Source organism: Eptatretus burgeri, chromosome 15, assembly GCF_056783735.1.
Source record: "Eptatretus burgeri isolate ZD-2024b chromosome 15, Ebu_testis_v1, whole genome shotgun sequence".
Lineage (NCBI taxonomy): Eukaryota > Metazoa > Chordata > Myxini > Myxiniformes > Myxinidae > Eptatretus > Eptatretus burgeri.
In genome coordinates, this window is record NC_140975.1 from 49,977,134 (window position 1) to 49,987,133 (window position 10,000).

General features: G+C 44.0%; 1 protein-coding gene across 22 annotated transcripts in view; it reads left to right on the plus strand.

Annotated features, from left to right (window-relative positions):
- The window catches only part of LOC147012133 (neurexin-1-like), a 1,392,023-nt gene that overhangs the window by 1,343,701 nt on the left and 38,322 nt on the right, over positions 1-10,000 (plus strand). For 2 of the 22 annotated variants that reach the window (XM_085858524.1, XM_085858525.1), the window contains exon 1: positions 5,633-5,826. The exons of the other annotated variants lie outside the window; for them this stretch is intronic. In XM_085858524.1, coding sequence (XP_085714650.1) covers positions 5,803-5,826 — 24 coding nt within the window. In that variant the 5' untranslated portion in view covers positions 5,633-5,802. Of the gene's footprint in view, positions 1-5,632; positions 5,827-10,000 lie in introns of those variants that run through there. 22 annotated transcript variants of the gene reach the window in all.

Below are 10,000 nucleotides of genomic sequence, written 5' to 3' on the forward strand. Positions count from 1 at the left end.
TGAAAAATACAAAAAGGATACTTCTCAGGTGCTCGTTTTGGCTGATAATTACAACTACCCATGGGAAGAACATCACCTCCGGCCGAAGCATTTCAAAGTTTGCAGTGAAACTTACTTTCCAGAAAATAAGAAATGTCATTAAGAGAGAGCGAGAGACAGAGAGAGTAATTCAATATGATTTTTACATCTCCACTCATGCAATGAGTATAGGTTGCAGTCGGTGAGCACCACCAGCACACAAGTGGGAGGCTGTCCCACACAGTCATACAGCCCAGACTTTGTCCCATCTGACTACCACCTGTTTAGGGCCCTGACGGAGGCCCGATGTGGCAACCACTTTGCCTGGCATGCAGCTATCAAGAAGGCCATCTGAGTGTGGCTACGCACCAGTCCTTAAGAGTTGGTTGTTGCAACTGATATTGAGATGGAACAAATGCATTTCATTACTTGGGGATTGTGTTGAAAATCTACCAGCAGTATGTATCCCCTTTAACTCAATGAAGAGCTGTGGGGAGTAATGCAGTTTGGTGTGGGTGTGTGTGTGTGTGTGTGTGTGTGTGTGTGTGTGTGTGTGTGTGTGTGTGTGTGTGTCTGCAACGCGAGGCTCCACAGCACGAACCAGCGAACCGATTTCGATGAAACTTTGCCAAGAGGTGGAATTTATACTGGGAATGTGCGCGTTTGAATTTCGTTGCCTAGCAACCACCCGTTGCTGTGCAGCGGCCGAAAAACCGCGTACAGTATTTTCAATACTTGTCCTTCAGTTTTGAATGTAGAGAAACGAGACTTCGGAATTAAATACTTCGAGATATTTAGGAAATTTTACTCGAGCCGATTTTTGATTGAGGTATTATTTTTCAAATGGTAGTCCTTCAAAAATTGGGTGTCTATTTGCCGTCATTTAAGGTGTGGATACAGTGTTTGTAAGGAACTACACCGTCGTTCCACCTTCGATCTCTCCTCGATCCAAACGTTATTGACCAAAGTGAAAAGGATCCAAAATAAATGGAATAACCGGCATTTCTGTCTTTGGATGGCTAATAATATGTTTATTTATTTACCGAAAACGATTCCACGACCCACACACCACCTTCAATTATTTATTTATTTACTGAAAACAATTCCACGATCCACACACCACCTTCAATTATTTACTTATTTTCCAAAAACGATTCCACGACCCACACACCACCTCCAATTATTTATTTATTTACCGAAAACGATTCCACAACCCACACACCACCTTCAGTTATTTATTTATTTACTGAAAACAATTCCACGATCCACACACCACCTCCAATTATTTATGTATGTACCGAAAACGATTCCACGACCCACACACCACCTTCAATTATTTATTTATGAACCGAAAACGATTCCACGACCCACACACCACCTCCAATTATTTATTTATTCACTGAAAACAATTCCACGATCCACACACCACCTCCAATTATTTATTTATTTCCCGAAAACTATTCCACGACCCACACACCACCTTCAATTATTTATTTATTTATCGAAAACTATTCCACGACCCACACACCACCTCCAATTATTTATTATTTAAAGTGGGAGTGGTGTAGGAAAGTGGCCGTGGCTTATGGAAAGTGGCCGTGGCTTATGAAAAATATTGTGTGGCTCAGGAGGTGTGGTCAAACAAGAGCATTGAGAGAAGTTTATCGGATTTTCCGTGTGTGTGTGTGTGTGTGTGTGTGTGTGTGTGTGTGTGTGTGTGTGTGTGTGTGTGTGTGTGTGTGTGTGTGTGTGTGTGTGTGTGTGTGTGTGTGTGTGTGTGTGTGTGTCTGCAACGCGAGGCTCCACAGCACAAACCACCAAACCGATTATTTTTCAAATGGTAGTCCTTCAAAAATAGGGTGTCTATTTACCGTCATTTTTTATGAGGAGTGCCAGTTGGCAAAATACGCAATCGGAAAAATCTTGCCAGGCAGAGGAACAATTGTATGTGAACCAATACGTCTTGGCAATGAATCTTCGTCGGTGGATCGGTCAGAATGAAAAGCATCGTATCCAGCTCTTCAATCCTAGCGAATCCCTCGTCTCCTACCGGCTTGTTTGTTTGTTTGTCTGTCTGTGTGCAGGATATCTCAAAAAGTTGGGGACAGATTCGGGCGAAGCTTAATGGACACTTTGAGTATGTAACAAGGACAAATTGATTGGATTTTAGTGAAGATCTGGATCTGGATATGAGACCTTTTAAGTGATTGTTCACCTTTGAAAGATAGGGCCAAACTAATACAAAGCACGATATCTCAAAAAGTTTTGGACAGGCTGTGTCAAAACTTTGTGGCATAAACTGCAATCAAATAGGCTCTGAAAAACAACTGCAAGTATGGAGACATAGCATGTAACACGTGCGCACCCCACTATAATGTGACGGTCGTGTCAGAGGCATGGTGTGAATGACAAGTTGCTGTTTCGGATGGGGAACGATTGAACTTTTGTGTTGTTTACACTTTGTCACCTTTTTGTGCCAATCCAGTTCTAAAACTAGGACACTTGGTAGAGCGCATACCTCCACCACGCAATGCCTGATCCACAAGAATATATCGAGCCCATTACATTTTTGAAAATCCGTGCTCGATATCGTTTATGGCCCTTATCTCTCAATGGTTAAGAATTACTTTCAAAAGAAAATATTTCTCGTATCCGGATCCGGATTCGGATCGTCTCCAAAATCGAATCAATTCTTCCTTGTCACACACCCAACCTGCCCACCAAATGTCATCCGAATCGATCCACAGCTTTTTGAGATATCCTGCACACAAACAAACAAACAAACAAACAAACAAACAAGCAGTCATAGACTGGTACTTACGAAATCGTCAACTTGACCTCTGACCTTGTCTAATAAAAGCTGTCTCTAGAGAAGGTAGCGACGCAAACCAGAAGTTTCTACGATGATTCTGTACCAAACCATCAAAAATCGAATGTTTTGGATGTTTGACATCACTGTGACCTTGACCTTTGACCGATTTTGACCAAAATCTAATCAGTGCTAGCCACCACCCTCCTGAATCACGTGGTGTAATTTGACATTGGTAGCTTCTTCCATTCTCGAGTTATCATTTTTTGGATGTTTGACCTCACTGTGACCTTGACCTTTGACCGATTTTGACCAAAATCTAATCAGTGCTACCCACCACCCTCCTGAATCACGTGGTGTAATTTGACATTGGCAGCTTCTTCCGTTCTCGAGTTATCTGTACCAAACCATCAAAAATCGGATATTTGACCTCACTGTGACCTTGACCTTTGACCGATTTCGACCAAAATCTAATCAGCACTTGCCATCACCCTCCTGGATCACGTGGTGTAATTTGACATTGGTAGCTTCTTCCGTTCTCAAGTTATCGTGCCTACAAACAAGCAAACAAACATACAAACAAACAAACAAACAGAAACGGAAGTCATCAATATACTTACGAAATCTTTAGATTTCGTAAGTAACAAGAAGAAGACGTCGTGCAGAGCATGATACTTGCAAAATCCATAAAACAAACTTGACTTCAAAAATAATTTGTGATTGAATTCACTGACCAAATATGCAACTCCTCTTCAAATTTCAAGTGAATCTGATGAAAATTGACAATTTTAGAAATTCAGCTGATGTTGACCTTTTGGCCCATGTGTACCTCCAAAATAATTGGTGTTTTAATTCAGTGATCTGAAATATAAATCCTCTTCAAATTTCAAGTGAATCTGATGAAAATTGACAATTTTAGAAATTCAGCTGATGTTGACCTTTTGGCCCATGTGTACCTCCAAAATAATTGGTGTTTTAATTCAGTGATCTGAAATATAAATCCTCTTCAAATTTCAAGTCAATCCGATGTAAATTGAGGATTTTAGAAATCTCACCTAACTTGTTTACCTTTAGCCTATATTGACCTTTCGGTCAATGTTGCCCTCAAAAATAATTTATGGTTGAATTCAGTGATCTGAAATATAAATCCTCTTCAAATTTCAAGTCAATCGGATGAAAATTGACAATTTTAGAAATACAACCTTAGTCATTGACCTTGGGCCGATGTTGACGTTTTGGTCGATGTTGACCTGGCCGGTTGAATTCAGTGACCTGAAATATAAAGTATATTGGTCTTTTGGCCTATATGTACCTAAAAACGAATTGGTGTTTGAATTCGGTGATCTGAAATAGAAATCCTCTTCAAATTTCCAGTCAAATCGATGAAAATTGACAATTTTAGAAATCTCACCGAAGTCGTTGACCTTTAGCGTATGTTGACCTTTTGACCTTAAAAACAATAGGCTTCTTCCTCATGACAAACTCTACCATGTGGTGAAGTTTCGTGAAGATTGATTTGAAATTGTGACCTGTAGGCACCGAACAGACAGACAGATAGACAGACACAGACAGACAGACAGACAGACAGAATAACAAAATCGACCAACCAATATAGTTGAAAGATCTTCGATTTTGCAAGTAACAAACACATAGACAGGTGTGAAGACATAACCTCCTTAACCTTCGGTGGTGGAGGTAATGATCTCTCACCAAGCTGTTATGCATGTAGTGTACAATTCCGAAGAGTTTGCATCTGTTTTCCTGGAAGAAAAAAAAAATCTTCGTGCATACGACGGGTGGCTGTTTGATGCACAACAGGTACATCATGTTGTACCATCATGTACAGGTACATCACAAATTCCACATCTTTCCATTACATTGCAAAGAGCGACTACCTGCGAACAAAAATGTCCTGTCAATTACAAAACCTCTCGCATGTTCAGAGACAAGCATGATGTGGCGTGTTGGAGTACACCTTCATAAGGGTTTTTTGGCAACACTTTCACCTGAATGCCATTCTGATTCTGATGTACCATACTCTGTTACAGAGCGCCGGTGCTGCCGAAGCAGTTTCTTGGCAAGGGAGATGCTGGGTGGTTTGTCATTGCCTTCCCAGCAGGAGTCAGGGCAGGAATTCGTAATTTGTTCAGGGTGCCTGTGATAGCTCCCCTGCTCTTCGCGAAGGACACCGTTGGATCTTTAACACCCACCGACGAATACATAGCAGACGGGATTCCCGTATAGCGTCAATCCGAGTCACGGCACACATATTGATGGACCGCCCTGCCTGTGAAACACCAGGATGACAGTTTATAGCTGGGTCGGGATTCGAGCCCAGGCTAGACCGCTAGGTCATCCTGCCAGCCTCTGAATGACGATATTGATACAAAAAACAAGCTGAAAGAACACATGGAGGCCGTAACAAAAAATTGTAGGTCAAAGACAAACCTACATTTCTGTGCAAATGTAGGCCGAGCAACGTCTCTTGGTCATCACATGACAATCTTCCCGAAACAGGCCAGGTTCGATGAAGAGAAATACAAGAGAAGTTTATTCAGAACAAACATACACTTCCCACGTGGTGGCCCAATTACCGATGCACCTCAGCAGAGCTGCCAACGGCCTATCCTCGAGAGATTTTGCGAAACAGGTGGAATCTTGGTGGTCTATAGGAGGGGGGCGCGAGGTTGGGGGTGTGCAGTTAACGTGCGCACGTGGCCGAGCTCCAGACTCTGCTAATTGGCGGGAAATGACAGCGAGGAGTATGTACCTAGCAAAATAAATAAATACATCCAGCTGAGGCGGAGGAAATCTTTCGGCTCCAGAATTTGGAGCACGAAACGTTCTTGAGTTTGCGCCTTGCTGTAGCATCGTACTGTCCGTGCGGGGGTGGAAATCCCAAAGCCACATCTCGCATCACTCCGCCGACCCATCCTTACAGAGCACCGGCTCGCTCGGCTTCATTCCGACGTCAAATGGCCGTTTCTCCCTTCTTCAAGGTACAGTAACGTGCATGCTCTGCTCTCGTTTTTCTCCGGGCAGCCGAGCCGACTCGACGAGACCGGAGTCAAGACCAGTCTTGGCGGCCATGGCTCCCAACATCACTCGCTACAGATTGCCATCGCCCCGCGTTGACGTTCTTGTAATATTTTATTTCCGCCAATTACATTACAGTATGCTTATAACGGACTGCCTGTGGACCCGTTCGCCGCATCGATGGACCTTTTGCAACGTTGCAGTTTCTTCTCTAACAGAGGTGTTCATCCGAATTATTTGGGAAAGGAGACCGGTGAATCGCCACGGTGTCCCGTATTATGAACGCTTGGACAAAATAAAAGGCCTAGCTGTCTTGTGGAGAGACGGGATAATGGTGTGCAGTTTAATGGCGTGCATGGTAATGGCTGAAGGGGGTGGTGGGGGTTGAAAGCTTATTTTCTTTGCACGGTGCACGTGTTGCTCGGCACAGGACAAGGGGCGAGGTAAGAGTGCCTCTTGAACCCGCAGCTCGAGTGCGGATGCCACCGGGCCGTGCACCTGAGCACGCGGCCAAAATCACCTGGCCTTGCGAGTCACGTGATGTGTGGAATCCCCCGATGTACATTCAAAAACGGGGACGTATCGTACGGTGGAATTGAAGATCGTTGAAGAAAATACACCACTGATAGTCTTTTTGTTTCAAACACCCGCCTGGCGATTACTTGCCATGGAAGGGACAAGTCACTAGGGAGGGAAACCGCAAGGGGGGGGGAGGAGGGAAGTGGAGACGAGAGTCCTGACAAATGTCACTGGGTGGCAAAGGGTAAGGGACCATGACTGGGTCGTTGCTCAGAGAAGTTATGATGAGTTTGTGACTTAGTTAAAATGGTTTGTTAATTGGCAGATTGACTGATTGGTTGTTGTGCCGGTTGCAGGATTGGTTGGCAGAATAGCAGGTCGGCTGGGTAGCAGGTCGCTAGGTTGGCCAGATGGCTGGTTTGTTGTTCGGAAGGTTTTATGGTTGGTTAGCAGGATATCAGGTCAGCTGGATAACAGGTTGCAAGACTGGTTGACAGGATAGCAGGTCGGCTGGGTCGCAGGTTGCTGGTTTGGTTGTTGGGCAGGTTGCAAGGTTGGTTCGCAGGTCGGCTGGGTAGCAGGTTGCTGAGTTGGTTGTTGGGCAGATTGCAAGGTTGGTTGCAAGGTTAGCAGGTCGTTGGTTGTTGCACAAGTTGCAAGGTTGGTTGGCAGGATAGCAGGTCAGCTGGGTAGCAGGTTGCTAGGCTGGTTGGTTGTTACACAGGTTGCAAGATTGGTTGGCAAGATAGCAGATTGCTTGGTTAGTTGGATGGATGATTGATTGTTGGGGAGGTTGCATGGCTGGTTGGCAGTATAGCAGGTCGACCTGGTAGCAGGTTGCTCGGCTGGTTGGAAGAAGAGCAGGTCAGCTGGGTAGCAGGTTGCTCGGTTGGTAAGATGGCTGATTGATTGTTGGGCAGGTTGGTTGGGAGGTTAGCATATCGGCTGGGTAGCAGGTTGATTGGTTGGTCGGCTGGCTGGCTGGTTGGTTGGTCTGAATGTGGTTTTTAGGGAACTCTGCTGCGCACCGATGTGCACTCGCGAGCTGCACGTGGCTGTGCTTTAGCGTAAATGAGCTGACGGGCGAGCCGCGGCACATCAAATTAATTTGCCTTCACTTGGCAGGTGAAAGAGTGTGGTGCAAAAAAATGACTCGAGGAGCTGGAAAGAAAATTAATTACGCGGATGCAGAATGCTCTTAGGCGCGCGGACAAAATGTTTCGCCTTATTAAGTCCTTACGCTCCGACATTTCTTCATAATTATGAAGAGAAAGTGCTGTCGGTTTCATGTCGTGCTCGTTGTTCCGGTCAGTGGATCGGGTCAGCACAGGCTTCGGCCTGGTCAGCGATAGGAGTTAGTTAGTGTCTATTTTTTTTTATGAAGGCAAAAATTCCCAAGGGAGATAAATGCATGTTCAGGTATTGAATTTCTTCGAGCGATGTCAATGAAGTACGTGCAAAAAAATGTTTGTCAAGTTTTGACTCAATTTCTCAGAGCTATGGAAATCTATTGAAAACACCACACGTACACGTACATGACATCAATGTTGTTGATGAAGAGTCTGTTGCCAGCGTTACAAAACAACTGCACAGTCACAGTTAAATTTATGCAAATTTATGTTTGGAATGGTGCGTTTTTACAGAAAAACATCAGGGGTGTGTGCCATGACCAATCAGCTTTCAGAGCGCTTGCCAAGTGGCTTAATCACTCAAGCAAGCACCCCAACAAAACTATTGATAAGGAACGGCTTGCCTTGGCAAGCAATAGCAAGCTCATTGGTATTGGAACACACCCCTGTTTAAAATGTCTCCTGTTTAGCGTGTGGCTGTGTGTCTGTGTCTGTGTGTACATGTGTACGTGTGTAAATATATATATATATATATATATATATATATATATATATATATATATATATATATATATATATATATATATATATATATATATATATATATATATATATGAGGCGGCTCAAGGAGGAGTGTTGAAAGGGCCAGATCGGCCATTTTGGAGTTAATGCCGTATAGCACTATTTTAACCCTTCCCCTATCATCAGAGCCTATCATCATATCATTTATCATCATATCATGTATCATACGTACATACATATATGTACACATAGAGAGTACCAGTCAAAGTTTGGACACCGACTCATTCAAGGGTTTTTCTTTATTTTTACTCGTTTCTACATTGTAGAATAATAGTGAACACATCAAAACTATGAAATAACACATGGATTTATGTAGTAACCAAAAAAGTGTTAACCAAATTATAGTATATTTTATATTTTAAATTCTTCAAAGTAGCCACCCTTTGCCTTGATGACAGCTTTGCACACTCTTGGCATTCTCTCAACCAGCTTCATGAGGTGGTCACCTGGAATCTCAGTCTGATGTTGAAATGACGAATGTGGTCATCATTGGTTACATATTTATCGGGATACCATCCTGATGAGGATAAACAAGTCCGGAATTCGGATAGGCGGCTCCACTTGATGTTTAACTAATGTTGACCATGTAATCATTGTCTGTGTGACAGTGTCCCGGGGCCGAGGACTCCGGATTGGAGGTGACACTGGTGTACGACTATGTCCAATAGAGATTGGGGGATTGCTCATCACACTCGACATGTCTCGACACATATATGTATGTATATATGTATGTATATATATATGTATGTGTATATATATATATATATATATATATATATATATATATATATATATATATATATATATATATATATCCTCTTCTTTCGGCTGCTCCCGTTAGGGGTCGCCACAGCGGATCAACCGTCTCCATTTCGCTCTATCCTCCACATCTTCCATTGACACTCCAACCACCCACATGTCCGCCCTCACCGCATCCATGAACCTCTTCTTTGGCCTTCCTCTTCTCCCCCTGCCTGGCGGCTCCATCTTCAGCATCCTTCTCCCGATATACTCCGTTTCCCTCCTGTGCACATGTCCAAACCATCTCAATCTCGCCTCTCTCACTTTGTCTCCAAACTGTCCTACCTACACTGTCCCTCTAATATACTCATTCCTTATCCTGTCCATCCTCGTCACTCCCAACGAGAATCGCAGCATCTTTAACTCTGCCACCTCCAGTTCCACTTCCTGTCTTTTTGTTAGTGCCACCGCCTCCAAACCACACAACATATCTGGTCTCACTACCGTCTTATATACTTTCCCCTTCACTCTTGCAGCTACACTTCTGTCACAGATCACTCCTGCAACTCTTCTCCACCCACTCCATCCTGCCTGCACTCTCTTTTTCACTTCTCTTCCACACTCTCCGTTTCTTTGGACAGTTGATCCCAAGTATTTAAACCCATCCACCTTCCCCACCTCAACTCCTTGCAACCGCACCATACCACCACCCTCCCTCTCCTTTACGCACATGTACTCCGTCTTACTCCGACTGACTATCATTCCCCTTCTCTCCAGTGCGTACCTCCACCTCTCGAGGCTCGCCTCAGCCTGCTCCCTACTCTCCCTACAGATCATGATCTCATCCGCGAACATCATAGTCCATAGAGACTCCAGTCTGATCTCGTCCGTCAACCTGTCCATCACCATTGCAAACAGGAAAGGGCTCAGAGTCGATCCTTGGTGC